Source organism: Podarcis erhardii (genome assembly GCF_964252035.2).
Source record: "Podarcis erhardii genome assembly, chromosome: Z".
Lineage (NCBI taxonomy): Eukaryota > Metazoa > Chordata > Lepidosauria > Squamata > Lacertidae > Podarcis > Podarcis erhardii.
Window position 1 is genome coordinate 36,182,781 of NC_138504.1, and position 16,289 is coordinate 36,199,069.

Here is a 16,289-nt window from a genome sequence, read left to right on the forward strand (position 1 = left end):
AATACTACATGAATTCATCATCATTTAGAACCCAAACCATAGTTTGAGAGCATTTCCAGTATATATAAAGGTAAAGGTAAAGGGACCCCTGACAGTTAAGTCCAGTCGCGAACGACTCTGGGGTTGCGGCGCTCATCTTGCTTTACAAGCCGAGGGAACCGGCGTTTGTCCGCTTCCACCAGCAGTTTTTCCGTGTCATGTGACCAGCATGACTAAGCCACTTCTGGCAAAGCCAGAACAGTGCACAGAAACACTGTTGACCTTCCCACCAGAGCAGTACCTATTTATCTACTTGCAATGTGTGCTTTCGAACTGCTAGGTTGGAAGGAGCTGGGACCGAACAACAGGAGCTCACCCTGTCACAGGGCCTCGAACCACTACATCCCAAATCAAAAGAATTAATGACACAAATGGTTGGCTAAGGTAATTCTTTTCCCCACTGACAAGTTAGTTTTAAAAAACTTACTAAAATAAAACCGAGTGACGCAACCGACGTGGCACACTGGGCGGCTTTCTGCCTCACGAGCATTGCTATGAAAGGCTTGCTTTTCATACACTGTTAAGACCACAAAGTCATCTTGCTTTGGGTACTGTCTCCCCAAATTGCTCTCCAAGAGGTTAGCTGGAAAAATAATTTGAACACAGAATAAAAATATGCAAGCATCTAGCCACATATGGATATGGCTTTAATGTTACCAAACCCTCAGTAAAAAGATACATGTCAACCACAAGTTGCTGAAGCTCAGCTTTGAATTTCAGGTGTTTTCAGTTACACCTGTGACCCAGCCTAATAAATCTTTCGTCAATTTAGTTGTATGAGGTTTTTTTCTCTCTTCATTTGTATGACCTGATAAGAACAGTTTTGGAGACATATAAAGCAATCTAGGTGTTGAGATAAAACAGGTATATCACTCCTCAATCCCTGTTTTGTTTTGGGGTTTTTTATGAAATAGCATTAGTTTTTTATTTATTTAATCCTTTACAGCACCTGGAGTTCAGTTTGCTTGGGTCATGGGCATGGGATATTGGTTTATTTTATTTCCCAAAATTTATACCCACCCACCTCAAGGTTTAATACTTCTTTTATACACGAGATATAAAACAATAAAATTATTGGTATAAACCTTTCTTTTTTTAAAATTCAGATCAGTGCAAAACTGAAAATGGTCTAAAATACCCATCAACATGTGTGGGCAAAAAAGCAAAAATTATGCAGACAGAAAGAAGTATAATAGCACTTGTCTGCTTACCCCAGCAATCTCGCCTTAACACAAGCATTTGCTATCTACTTCAACCACTACTGAAAACAGAACCAAATTTTTACTGCCTGTTTGTTTATATGCAGTGAAATTCTCACTCACCTGTAAAATCTGCTTCATTTGTGTCCAGACTGAAGTTCAGCAAAGTTAAATGGAAATTCCTTTTGTCTTTCCATTTCTGGTTCTCTATCCAATCTTGTGCCACCTACAAGAAAAAGCAAGCTTTGGCTTAACAGCAGCTATGAAGAGTGCTCTTCCATCCACTAGACTTTACAAAGGGGTGATCCAGACATCAATGCTTTGTGTAAGTGAAAAATTTATTCTTGGGCTCTTCCACCCTGAGGAGTTGTGTCCCCACTCAACACCACCAAGAAGGCCTTTTGGTCTCAATGGAAGAGTCTAGAGCTCACGGATGACATACTATACAGATAATGGGTAGAAACCACTGGGGCTGGGCAAGGTGGCAGCTAGTTGTGTCACAGAATCATAGAGCTGGAAGGGACCCTGAGGATCATCTAGTCCAAACCCCTGCAAATGTAGGAATATGCAGGTGTCCCATATGGAGATCAAACCTGCAACCTTGGCATTATCAGCACCATACTCTAACAAAGCTAAAGAAGCTGGGACACTCTGGTGTAGCAAAGACCCTTGGGTAGAATAAGGGAGAAATTCTAGTTGGTCAGGGGCAGGCAGGCTGTAGAGAATTGGTTCCAAAGGTGTGGTGCCTGCATCACCCACCAGTGGAGTCAGGCCCTGGGCAAAGTGGCTCCACCACTGTAGCAAACATAACCACCTGGAGTTCAGCAGAGCTAGAAGAGAGGGTTTATACTACATGGAAGAACCTGGAGGCACAGGAATGTACCCTGGAGAATAAACCTCTGAATTTGTTGTAAAATGAGATTTATGAGGGATTTATTAAATATGATCGAAAGTCATCACATCAGTGGCTGTTAAAGGATTAAGATTGGAATTGTGGAACTGGGCTAATTAAGAGAATTGGTGCAGGACCAAGGAATGACACCAACTCCTGATAGCCGGAACATGGGAAGTCATTCAAAAATGTTTAATTTGGAACTGATTAATTGGCTCTTTTGATTGTATTGTGATTTGGCGTGATTTGGTATTGTATTAATGTGGCCTACATTGGATTGTTATTAAAAATTAATAAAAAATAATTTAATAAAAAAAAGTAGTACGATGCTGATTTAAATGTATGGTGAAGATGTAGCCTAAGTGGAATTGCAGTGGAGGTAGGAAGGGAAGAGGAGAGGAAAGAGAAAAATGGGGCATTCTGTTGCCAACTCTGGTCCTGTCCACTGCTGGCATGCAGCAGCTCCCAACCACCTCCAATGCACTTCCTGAAGGGTCCACCAACTAAGGTATGTATTCTCCTTACAAGTGTGTCTTCTTAAAAAGACTTAATTATTTGTACAGAAAATGCTGAATATAAAGCTATGGAACTCTAGACTGTCCAACCTGTATTTGCACATGCCCAAGAATGCACTTTAAAATAGCACAACAGTGGCACTGTGCACCAGCACAATTATCCCACATTACTTCTACTATAGCATGGAACAGTTGGCAGGACTGTAGGAACAAAGGGACATTTTCTACCTTTGGTGGGAATGCCCGCAAGTCATTCTGGTCTGGGATCAAGAAATACCTGTTTAAATTTTTGCCCAGCTTTCTTTGATAAATATGTGGGCAGAAATGATGAAGACTTTTCGCTCAAAGGAATGTTAAACATGGGTGCTGGCAGCAGCCTAGATTTCCGTAGTTCCAACAATGGAAAACATTACAGAGCTTGAATATTTCTCCATGGTGTAAAAAACCTAAATTATGGGTCTGCAAGGGGAAGGAGGACCCTGAACATTTTTACTCCATTCAAAGATGGACATGGAATGATCTTTCCTTACACCAGAGAAATATGTCATGATTTAAAGTTGGGTGTCATTATTTCTTATGGTGGTTATTCTATCTGCCTTGACTTGTTTTAGATATGTCAAGTTATTATATTATTGTTGTTATTGTTCACTTATTCTGCTTACATAACGGTCTGAAAATCAATTAAAAATGTGTTTCTTTAAGCCAGGTGGGCCTCCCTGAAACTAGCCAAAAGACTCCAGTTAAAAGTGGCCACCAGACTACAAAGAGCTGAGGGAGACTTTACTTACTGTTTCAAAGGTATTTAGCATCATTAAGGGGAAGAAAGTATTGAAGTAGTCATTGTAATTGTTAAAAGTGGCTGGAACAGAAGTCATAACAGACTGGAGGAGGTAAGCTGGTGGCCCAAACTGACTGAACTGTGCAAACATGTCATAGTTCCACTTCAGGATTTCTCTACTAAATATGGCAGGACTTCTCTGCTGGGCATTCACGCTGTTTGCTTGTGTAAAGCGTGGATTCATTTCATGCCAGGAAACAGGTCTGGAGGCAGGCAGCACCCCACCAGTATGCACATTAGAGTTATTTTGCACATTTAGCAACTGAGGGACGTTGTTCGAATTCTGTGGTTGGAGAATGCTGTTCGGCATGGGGATTTGGGACTGCAATCCATTCCCCTTTGAGGTGGGGGGCATGAAGGAATATGATTTGCTCTTTGGAACTGCTGGGGGCTTTGGGATGCTCTCGAGCTCCTTGGTGAGGTTTGCGTTCCGGGAAGAAACGCTGAAGATTTTCATCGTGGAGAGCCTAGGGGGTGCAAAAGTCTTGGCAGACGCATTGTCTTGTGGGCCACCAGCAGAACAGCTTGCGCCGTGAGCCTCTGCTTCAGCTGCTCTTTTAGAACCTGCTTCCTTGCATATCTCATTAGCATCCTGTAGTGGGCTTGCAGATACACTGACTTCCACGTGTGTGGGGTTACTGCCACTTTCTATTTGTGAACACAGCTCCATGTCCACTGGATCGGACTGTGTAAGAAACAAGTTGTCATCTTCAATGTTCTCATTCAATTGTGGCTCTCCCTCTTTCAAAGCCACATCCTCATCACAAGAGCTAGAGGAGGAATCGGTAGAGGTCAAGGGATTGGTTTTACTAGCTGTAGCTTCAAGGATTGAGGAACTTGGGTTTCCTCTTTGAGTGTGCTGACCCTTCTCTCTCTCTTTAGGCCTTGTCTGCCTATAGAACTGAAGTTCTTGGCAAGAAAGCATTTTTCTATTTTTAGTAGTTAGGTGTGAAGCATTTATTAGTTGTGATGTTCTTTTCTGTGCAACATCTACCCTGCCAGCAATTTCCCCATGACGACGCAACTCAGCAAGACTGTCCTGTGTGCGCTGAGATAGTTCAGCTGCTCTACGGACTTTCTTTGACAGGCCAAGATTCTCTGTCAGTGAGGTTGGGGGTGGAAAATGGTGGACTTTGGCAGGTGGGACCACAGTAGGAGTAGATCTTGCTGGTTCTGCCTGTGGTGGTGCCTTCTTTGGCTGAATAGTAGATTCTTTGACAGCAGATGCTGACTCTGAAGGAGCAGTAGGTGCTGATGGATCTATGTGTCTGGAACACCCTGCATCCATCCCTGTGGAAGTCGAGCAACACATTGCATTTCTGCTGCTAATGTTGACCTTCTGAGCCGGTGTATGTGGCTTTGTTTTAGTTTCACTGTTTTGCACAGGGTCCTCTTTTGCTTCTTCAGTGGCATTAAACCAATGAGGGTTTGACTCATAACCCCAGTAATTTATTTCCAAGTCAGTGGCTCTGTGGCCATTGTCTGTCTCCACTAAAAGGTTCTCCTCCTCTGTCGTTTCCTCATTAGTTTGGCTGTCCTGCCATTCTGAGTAAATTTCAGCTTCTGATTCGAACTCAAACAACTGTGATTCATGTTCCGCATTTGTTGGTGAGGAATTCATTGGCTCTTGCCCCTGTGCACTGGATTGCTTCTCATGGCGCACACATGTTGTATCTTTTCTGCTCTCTCTACTAGTGTTCCCTTGGTTTTCATCCTCTTCTGAAGAATCAGAAATAATAATTGTTTGGATTGGTCCCTTTGCTGCCTTAGAAGGGTAGTCTTCACTGGTAGACTGAGATTGAACAGAGCCCATAACTTTCTTGCTGCTTTCCTGCCTAGAGTCAACGGGTGTTTCTTTGGTGTAAGCAATGAAGGTGCCTTTATTGAAGGCTATGTTAATTTGGGAATCTGTTGCTGTGCTAGTTGAAGTGACAGAATCCAACTGTCCTGTTTCAAAATTCACCAGACTGTCCTGGCATTTATTTTTCATACAGGATGACATACTAAGGAAAGACTTGCTTGAGCCTGCCCCCGATTTGCAGAGCAATGGATCTGATGTGTTGCCAGCGCTACCTGCAACAATATCACTCTTCGGCCCTTCCTGGCTTTTCCTTTGGTCTCTAACTGACTGCTCCTTCTTTCTTTTGGACTCCAGCATGGTGCTGCTTCTATACTTATTAAGCACTTGTCTCAACTTCGCCTTGAAGCTGGGGCTCAGAGGTCTCAGAGGTTTCCTTTGGCTTGTAAGGTCATTCTGATCAACACTTTTCTCCAAAGCATCACTGCTGTCATCATTCTTTGTCATCAGAGGACTGGAAGCTCTGGGTCTCTCCACCCCTGACCAGATGTTCTCAACCTTTATGTCTATCCCTAGTATCTGGTGACAGCTCATGGTTTTTTGAACATACATGTATCTGTTTGCTAACATGGAGCCCTCTTGTACTTGGCCTTCTTGGCAGACTTCATCTTTCCTTGCTGCTGACAAGTGAGGTGGGTGCTCATTGCACATATTCACTGGATGAATGTCTTCTTGCCTTTCATTTACACCAATGGGAAAGCTCTCCACGATGGGGGAAGAAGGTCCTGATTTCACCCACATGGTCCTTATGATATGCTTCAGAGTACTCTGCAATTCTTGAGTCTGCTTGGGACTCAGCTCCAAGTTCATGCGGTTACGGAGATGCAAGTTGAGTTCAAGAAAGAACTGCTTACACACGGGAGTCTTCACATCATGTAAGCCTTCCTTCAGGATATTACGAATCAGTTTCATGCAGAAAGACTGCACAGACTCTGTTTCCAGAGATGGTGATGTAGCTGTGCTTATTAAGCAGCTCCTGGCCGCCCTTCTCTCGATGCCAGCCATGAACACTGCACGTGGAAGCTTGGCCCATGCTACCACTGTCCGCACCCATTTTTCCGCGCTGACCCACAGAGAACTCAGGCACTTTTTCTTAAGGTGGAGTTGAATCACGATCACCAGGACCCAAATAAAGAACTGAGATACTTTGTCATAAGATTCAGCAGAGTTCTCAGAGACATCCGTTTTTAAACACAGGTGGCTCATAACCTGTACGCTGTAGCCAATTCCCAGCTCCCTGAGGCCCATAAGGGAGTGGATGAAAGGGATAAGCCATAGAAAAGTGCTGCTGTGCAACTGTATGTCTTGGCCAAAGTCAGCCTGGAATGCATCAATTAATGTTTTCATATCTTCATACAAGTCAGGGAAGTAATTAGGACAAGCAGCAGATTTCTGCCTGGTAACCTGAAACAAGAAGTCACTGTTTTAACAGCATGTTCTCCATTCCGCTGCCGCCGCCCCCCCCCCCCCCGCATATACAGATGCCATCCTCACATGATTTTACTATGACAGGAAAGGGGGTTTGTTGCGCTTCAGATGTTGCTGGACTCAAAATTCCATCAGCCTCAGCCAGCATGGCCAATGATCAGAGACGATGGGAGTTGTAGCCTAGCATCATCCAGAGTGCAACAGGTCTACATTGTTTTAATGAAAAAAAACAAAGTTTTCAGGAGGCTGAATTCTGTTGCCAGTAAGAAACCACCCTTCAAACGAACACCAGGATCCAGCCTTTGAAAATGAAAAGTGTTTGTTCTAGAGGACAGATGTGGTTTGATTCTTCTCTCCAGCTATACTCTGCAGCTGCCCCCATAACCATATTTCAACCATGGAAGGAGACAATAAATTAGATCAACATGCAAGGTACCTTCTGTGGCTTTTCTAGGCGGTAGTCATACACCAGTTGGCTGCAGGTGACCATTTCTTCTTCACAATCTGATAGCGGCACAGATCTAGTCCTTTGAAAACATTAAGAAAGCAAAGCATTTAAACCAAAAGCTATTTATTTAAATGTGTAGTTTACATCATTCTTAAAGCTCACGACTGCTGGGGGGGGGGGGGAGAGAACAGAACAGAAGAATATGTAATCAAGGTCAATGTTATTTCCTCCTCTGACCCTGAGTCCCAAAGACTATGCAAATAATTATAGTGTTACATTTGTCATAAAGAGTACTTAAATTGCTCTCAGACTTAAACTAACTGCCTTAGTGAAAGCCAATTCACTTAAGCCAGAGGATTTCACTCAAACTTAACTCTAAACCACAGATGGTTGCAAAGAAGAAATCTCCATTTTTCTTCATCTTGTTTGAATCCACTTTGAGCCTTTAGGACTCCATATTATGTATCCCGCATATGTGTATGAAGATTAACTAAGCTCTTCTAGTAAGGAAAAAAACATTGTATTTATCTAAGAGGTTATGTGCACCTGGTACAATGAGGGAACGAACTCTGAAGGAAAGTAAGCAGATAATCAGTATGGCACTAGTGAAAGGACTGCTAAGCATAGCAGCACTTATATTTAACCTGATAAATGAATCACAGATAATGGAAAACAGATTTTGATAAACAGCTAATAAGAGAAATTAATCAAAAACACCCTTAAAAAAGGTTACCCTTTAAAAAATGTATAATAAGATGAGGAGGTTGAGATGGGCTAGACAGAAGAGTAAAAGGATCTCTGGTTGGTCTAGAATGGTGTCAATGAGTTGTAACTGTGATGGGAAAGTCTGATGTAATCCTATGACTGGTGAAGTAGAAATAACGTTTGAAAGCCCCAAAACGCAGTCTTCTCCAGTATTTTTGAAGAGACTGATCCTATGTACATTTGTACTAATAAAGGCCTACTTTTCAACTGAAGCCTGTGTCTTTGGGGAGTTCAGTGGAGGGCGACCTCTGGTCAAACTCCTCTACTAATTTCTTTCCAGAGTTGGAACCCAGCTCAGCTGACTCACTACAGCTTGCTTTGGTTGATTCCAATCTGGCACTAAAATTTCTTGTAGGTTTATGAAACATGGCTTGTTTTAAGCTCTGTAGGAAGAAACTGGTTTGCTTGCTCATCTATGAGACAACCTAAGGCACATTGGAACAAACCATAGTTCACATACACACCATGGATGCACCATGATTTGTAAATGCAGGAAAGACAACCTCACTAAGCCATAGGCTCCTTAGGTGGCTTTGGAAGAAATACCACAACATCCACAAAATGGGCATGAGCAACATAGCTCATCCAATGATGTTAGATGGAAACTGTTCCACTGACATATTTTCTGCAGGAACCACATTTCATAAAATTAGAAAGTGTCACAATACATGAACACAACACAAATCCAATCAAAAAACTCATGATTAAAATCAATGTAGTAGTTAACTTTTTTTACAGATAACCATCCCTACAAAACACAATATATTTATAAAAACTAGTATTAGAACTAAAACAAAAAACAAAAACAAATTACAATTTAAACAGTGAATGAGTTTTATTGGTAGATATTTTAACTGGAAGACTTGAAAATATTTTAAGCAAAGCCTTTAACTGATTTGCAGATAACATTTAAACTATATCAAATATGTTTAATCTTAATCCAGTGGTAACTAATATAGTTACATGTTGATGCACAATTCCCATCAGCCCCAGCCAGAACGGCTAATTGCTCAGCAAGAATTGAAGGATATCACACTGGCTTCCAAAATGCTGTATTATAAAAACTGTAATAAAAGGATAAAGGACTGACCTCTTGCACCTTTGGCGAATATTCTCTATTTCTTTATTATAACTCACGCTGTTGTTAATAGTTTGAAATGCCTCACTTGGATCAATGTGCTGCCCCCACACTTTGGACCCAAGCTTATCCAGGATCACCATGAAGCAGTGGAGTGCAGGCCAGAAGGGACTGTTACTTTCATCTGAAACAGACAAGTCAAAACATGCTGAGATGGGAAATAATATTTAGTCAATGAAAACACGCAAATTAAAAAATGAAAATGTTGAGTACATGGGGGGGGGGGATAAAAACCCAGTATCAAGCAATACTGGAATTGCCATAAAATCAGTGAGCAAATTTGTATTCAAATTATGTTTTACTCAGAGTAAACTTCAAATGAAATGAATGAACCTGGCTAAATTAAGGAACTGGCTTGATGCTGAATCCATGGGCAACCTGTAGTCCCTGCAAGTATTTCATGCTGCCTGCTGCAGCTGATCAACTGTCCTCTGGCAGCAAAATTTTGCTGCCTAGGGAGGTGTAATGCCCACATGTCTGGAGCAGGAGAGTACTACTGTATTAAACTGAACTGAGGAGAGAGTGTTTCAACACCAAACTAGAACGTATTCAATTAGAGAAAATACTAAAAAGCAGTGTATGCATGCAACCACACAGCCAATTATGCAAACTACCCAGGGTGCATAGGATCCCCTCCACCCCCTGCAGAAACTGGACCTTCACTGGTGCTCCAATGTCACATTTCCATGCCCGGGGGGTGGGGATCCTCGGATAGGATGTACCAAAGCTGCTCGAACATCCCTCAGGTTCATTCCCAGGTAAGGAACTCAATCAATCAATACCCCGCCCATCTGGCTGGGCTTCCCTAGCCACTCTGGGCAGCTTCCAACAGAATATTAAAAATAAAACAAAACACCAAACATTTAAAACTTCCCTAAACAGGGCTGCCTTCAGATGTCTTCTAAAGGTTGGAAAGTTGTTTATTCCCTTGACATCTGATGGGAGAGCATTCCACAGGGTGGGTTCCACTACTGAGAAGGCCCTCTGCCTGGTTCCCTGTAACCTCTATTCTCACAGTGAGTGAAGCACCAGAAGGCCCTCAGAGCTGGACCTCAGTGAACGAATTCCAGCAAGACAATACTTTTTATTAAATTTGCTGCAGTAAAGGACAATCCCATAGAATAGTGGGTACTGTGCTAATCACAGGTTTCAAGACAGCTTTTATACTTCTCCATACACCGCTTACATGGCGCTAAGTATATAACCAGTTCCACATGGTCCATTCTACATCAGCCATGACATGACATGCTGGTCAAGATTTTCCTACAGGTCATTTTACATAATAACTTTTTTTTTTTTTTACCATATCTAACCTTCCATCAGGACAGTAACATCAGGTTAATCTCTAAGCTAATCAAAGAGACATTCTTTCAATATTCCAAATTTTGATCTATATAGTTTTCTAATCTAAGCATGTTCAAGCTAACCAATACTTTCCAAATAAGGATATGCACTGACTTATTCTACTAACATCCTTAATATCTTTTATTGCCAATCCTCCCTGGTGGATGCATCTAATACATGTTCTTCAGTGATAGATGCGAGGTAGTTCTCCACCCAGTTGAACAATGTGTCACTTGCTGCATCAGTGTCTGAGAGATGTGCCTGTTCACCCTCTTCAAATTCAATATGGCCCTGAAATCTTCCTCCTCCTCCTCTGGGACTATGAAGATTATCGAGTAGCAGGGCATGGGCTCTATGGCATTGATGGATTATCAGCTGAATGGCTGCTAGGACCACATAGCGTTTTCTCCTTTTTGGACATGGGAGAAATGACAAAGTGGTTGCAAGGTAAGTGGACAAAGTCCTGAATATCCCCTTCCCTCACGGTTTGTAGAACCCACTGATCTGTTGTCATCTCCTTGCAGCAGGAGAAGAACTGTTACAGATGAACTAAACTGTAAGCTTAGGGAGTCAGGAGTAGAGATGGGAAGGCCTGGGGGGGGGAATTGGGGAGGAAACTCCAGTGTCCGTCCCCCCACTTTTTTCTGAAGCTGTTTTTTTCTAGAAAAATTGGGGGGGGGGGAGTTTGATATAGTTTGAATATTCCACACACCTTTTTTGTTTTTTTAAAAAAGCACTACTCAAAGGGTAGATCTTCTATGGAGCTTAAATATTGAAGTGGATCTTAACTTTATTTGCTGTTGGTGTTAAGGGGAAAATCTGGTTATTTTTTATATTGATGATTTCTTGCTTTTTTTGTTGCTTTTGGGGGAAAGGGGGTGGTTACATGTTTTATTGCAAGCACAATACTTTTACCCACACTGTGTTTCACGCAATTTGTAAAACTACTCCACATTGAACTTTTAATTTCCCCCCAAAAAACTTCAATTTTTTTCTGGGGAAAAAGAGGAAAAAACTTTTTTTCCCTCATGGCTTCAAAATTTCTGGAAATTTTACATCTCTAGTCAGGACTAAGTTAACTTCTTGTCTCCCTGCTGATTCTGTCCAGTCTCTCTAGAACTGGGTGAGAACTGCTTCTGCTATTTGCCAGGGCTGGAATCTCTGCCCATCTCACTGGTACCGCTAGCTTCTACTGTCTCCGGGGCCATAGGCACCACGGAAGGTCAAATGAAGTCTTATTATCATCTGAATTCTAGGAAATTCATCTGTGTCCTTGGCTGTCATTGTACCCACTGTATTGAACATACAGAGGTACGGTGGGGAACTCAGCATTTAGTCATAGTCTCAGGTTGAAAGGTATAAAACCTTTTAGGACCTGGGCCTACCTGGGCCTGAGGAGTGACTATCCCCAGGTACTGAGAACAGATGGAAAAGGTTGCCAAAATGGTTAAAGGACTGGGACAGTCCTTACTTTGGACACTCCCTTTGCCGCTGCCACCACCAGCTTCTGTGTTCTTGGGCACAGTTATCTATCTTTAGGATCTTCAACAGGTGGGCAAAACTCTCAGCAGAAAACAAGCGTGAGGCCCTATTTCCTGCCAAAACCTGAGATACCTTGGGCACTGGAGGGCCAAGAAATGCCATCTGAGGGACTGGGACTAAACCAGCTCCTGCACCCTGGGCCAATGCCTGCCGGATTCACTGACAGAACTCAGTGTGGTGTGTTGTGCTGTCAATCACTAAATGACAGGGTGATGCAAGGCCCAGCAGCTGCTACAAAGCCTCAGCTTTCTCTGCTGGCTGTTCCTCTGCAGCCTCTGCTGGCTCCTGGGATGCAGTTCTTGGCAAGCTTGAGGGTACACCAAAGGAAACCACCACACTGCTGTGGGTAGCCTCTGCTCCTCCGGCCTCCTCATCTGAGAAATTGGTCAAAAATGGAGGCTGCGAGCTCTCAGAGACGACTCATACCTTTTTGTTGTTGAATTCTGTAATTAAATGTGCCTCAAGGAAAGGAAAGCTTCTCCTCAAGCAGCAAACGGCAGAAGTGTAGAGCTGCGACCTGGGCCTGCACAGCAGCAAGGCAGGAAGGAAAGAAGGCAATGCTGTCCCACTGAGGTAAGATCTGTCTAATCTACATATTCCTGCCTGTGGAGCAAGTGTGGAATGGGGGGGGGGGGGACAATCCATGTGAGGATTCCCTCTCTGCTGCAGGAAAATGCCAATCAACACCACAGCACTTATCAGCAAACAACAGTAAGAATAAAAGTCTGCAAACCTAATGACTATCAACTGTGCTGAAAGAAGATATTAGATTGCAGGTAAATATGAGCCAAAGCACATGGGGGGCGGGGGCGGGTGTAATGTTTTTAAACTGAATTTGTCATGTAGCAACCAAAACAGAAGTATTATGGATAAAGGAAGGCAAGTTACAGATATCAATTTATGCAATTTCAGTTAGATATAAGGTGCATCCAAACAGATTTCTGTTCCTCCTCAGAAGAAATGACACCTAATTCTCCAAAAAGAAACCCTCTAAAACCCATTTGGTGATATCAAACTTCAGTTAATAATCTAGACACCAATGAAATCAATGAACTTTTATTAACCAATGTGTCTAAACTATGACTTAGTTAGATCTCACCTGATAACTGCAAAACACATAAGAAAAACAAAACTTCAATGACATTTGAGGTCTGTTTTTTATAAGCATAGAAACTAGTGATCAGCCATCATGCACTATAGCATTTGAACATACAAGTTTTATGGCTATTCAGACTATTTTTAATTTACTTTTATCACTGCCCTAAAAGATTATTAATTAATTACCATCCGAGTCTTTCTTAAGGGTATTTATTATGCATTGCATAAAGTCGTTCTGTTTGTTTGGGCCAAGCAACAATGAATCCATGGCTTGCTCATCCAGCACCAGCAGCACCATACATATACCTACAACAATGAAAATTATAAAGTTCAGAAACTGTCACTGGGCATTGCCTTAACTCCCAATCTTAATCCATAACCAAACTAAAACCTACTTAATGTAATTGCGCCTGCTTGCAGTCCTCTCAAACTTTAGACTGTGTCCTCCAAAGTTTGGGAGCACACCATCCCTGGCAATAGGCCATATTGACTGGGGCTTAAGGAGGTGGAGTCCAGCAACATATGAGGAGCACCATGTTAGCTACCCCTGCTTTACATTACACATCCCTTGGGACAGGAACCTTTATTTTAGAATTTAGCTAGGTTGCACATACATGGATGGGATGGTTTAATTAAAACATAATAATATATACAACTGTAAAGCGCCACAAAGTCAATGATAAGGAAGCAAAGTTTTAATTCTAAATGGAACAGGAGGAAAAGGAGCCTGGCGACACCTTAAAGGGGGTTGGGCAAACCTGTGGCCCTTCACGTGTTATTGGTATACAACTCGCATCAGCCCCAGCTGGCATGTCCAAAAATAAGAGGATGAGAAACATACTCCAGAAACATCTGGAAGGCCAGAGATGAGCTGGGTGTGGGGAGAGAAGGCTAATAGGTTTATTGTGGCACCTGATTTCATGGATGAGGGCTGGAATACACCCCCTGGAGAGAGATGCTGCCCCAGTCAATAGTCATTGGTCTATTAGCTGGATAGACCAATGGTCAGTCAGCATAAGGTAGCTTCCTATGTGTGTGTGTGTGTGTGTGTGTGTGTGTGTTAGGGAGGGACGGAGGCAGAGGCTGTGTGTATGGTGGTCGCATCCACTTTCACCCCGTACCCGTTTTGGGAGCACTGCTAGCATGAGGTCCTCCGAGCATTTGTTATGAGCCAATGTGGCTCTTACCAAAAGGAGGAAAAAAAGTTTAGCTATTCCTGCTGTACCACATTGCTACCATGCCCAGTGGAATGGGGCATGCCAAATCCCTTTACCCTTCAGACCATCTCAGCTGCTTCTACTCACCTAGCCAGTAGTTTTTGTAACTGGTAATATCGTACAGGTGGTCAGGCAACAAGATGAGATTACCCTTCTCAACTGTTGTGGGGTTATAAACATAAGCGTTTTCAAAGAGGTTCAGCTCTATAACTCTGAGCAAGCAATTTAGCACTTCCTGTATGTCATAGTAATCGTCCCTGTCCACCTTTCCCAGACTCTTGGCTGTCATAATGGCCCATCGACGGATCTGTGGGTTTGAAGGGACATTATTAAATACTATGGTAAGGAATCAGAGCAGTCATTGTTATGGAAAGTGGAGCAGAAGCCAAGTTGGTGTGAAAGACAACTGTTACCAAGTCCAACCTAAAGGTTCACACTCCAAACCAGACGGTGTAGATATGTTTCAGGGAAAACTTACTTGAAGGCCATGGACTTCTCCACAGCCTCCTCACTTACCAATCATCCCAGAAAATGAGGGACAGGGATATTTTAACAACCACCTATCAAAAACAAATAAAAAACCTGGGTGGAATCACTAAAAATAGAACTGTGTCAATAACAGTGTAGAACAACTAGGATGTTACTTTAGGTTGAATCCAGTGTCAGTCCTATACAGAGTAGGCCCATTGAAATTGATGGGCATGACTAACTTAGACTGTTAACATCAATGAATCTCTTCTAAGTAGAAGTTAGATACAAGTCTTTTTTAATACCTCACCCTTTAGCCAAAAGAGAATTCAGAGATACTTACAAAAGTTAAGTTTGTTTATTTCTTCTCACACAGGGTAGCCCCCCAAGGGTCTTAACCAGGCAAAGATTTCTGTTGCCAGGCCCTCAGCCTGATGAAAAGAACAAGCTTCCTATAAAGGTTTGGCTGCCTCAATATTGCATTAATGCAATGTGTGTCGGGCTTTCCTTGTGCTGCTGTTAGTGCAGAATGGTGCATCATGGCTGCTGACAGGTGTGAGACCTTGTCAGCATATAACACACATGCTCACAGACCAACCTGTTGGTTTGTTACCAGGCCAAGTTCAAGGTGTTTCTATTAATATATAAAACACAAAACAGCTTGTTTGTTATTTCCTAGAACTATGAAGGAAAGCATTGTTGGAACTGTTGTTTTCTCAAACTTGTTAATGTAATTTGAAAAATACAGATTTGTGTCAGGCTTTTGACAAAGTCTCCCATTATATACTTGTGAAGAAGCTGATAAAATGTGGGCTGGACATAACAGTTAGGTGGATTTGCAGCAGGCCGAATAACTGAACTCAAAGAGTGCTCAATAATGGTTCCTCATCATCCTGGAAAGAAGTGACAAATAGGGTGTCACAGAGTTCTGTCCTGGGCTTGTTGTTCAATGTCTTTATAAATGAATTGGAAGAAAGAATTGAGGGGCTGCTCATCCAATTTGCAGATGACACCAAACTGGGAGGGGTAGTTAATGCCACTTAAAAAAGAATCAAAATTCAAGAGGACCTTAACAGATTGGAGAACTGGGTCCAAACATCCAAAATGAATTTCAGTAAGGACAAGTGTAAGGTTCTGCACTTTAGGCAGGAAGAACCAGCTGCACAAATATATGATGGAAGGACACCTGGCTTGCCAGTGGTACATATCTAGGGGTCTTAGTAGACCACGAGTTTAACATGAGTCAGTACTGTGATTCAGCAGAACAAAGAGGGAATACTGTTCTAGACTACATCAACAGAAGTGTAGTGTTCAATTCAAGGGAAGTACAGGCACAACTCTATTCTCTCTTAGTTAGACTACAACTGGAATATTGCGTCCAGTTCTGGGCACCACAATTTAAAAAGGATATTGACAAGCTGAAATGTATACAGTGGGCAACCAAGATGATCAAGGGTCTGGAAACCAAGCCTTATAAGGAGTGGTTGAAGTAGCTGGGTA

General features: G+C 42.4%; 1 protein-coding gene across 5 annotated transcripts in view; it reads right to left on the minus strand.

Moving 5' to 3' along the window:
- LOC309333422 (putative helicase senataxin) overlaps positions 1-16,289 on the minus strand; it is a 55,282-nt gene that overhangs the window by 21,784 nt on the left and 17,209 nt on the right. For 3 of the 5 annotated variants that reach the window (XM_081846879.1, XM_081846880.1, XM_081846878.1), the window contains exons 5-11: positions 14,409-14,628; positions 13,291-13,410; positions 9,073-9,244; positions 7,206-7,296; positions 3,434-6,745; positions 1,362-1,464; positions 467-622 (exon numbers count right to left, since the gene is read on the minus strand). In XM_081846879.1, coding sequence (XP_081703005.1) covers positions 467-622; positions 1,362-1,464; positions 3,434-6,745; positions 7,206-7,296; positions 9,073-9,244; positions 13,291-13,410; positions 14,409-14,628 — 4,174 coding nt within the window. Of the gene's footprint in view, positions 1-466; positions 623-1,361; positions 1,465-3,433; positions 6,746-7,205; positions 7,297-9,072; positions 9,245-11,849; positions 11,968-12,078; positions 12,367-13,290; positions 13,411-14,408; positions 14,629-16,289 lie in introns of those variants that run through there. The other 2 variants (XM_081846881.1, XM_081846882.1) reach the window with 2 other exon arrangements.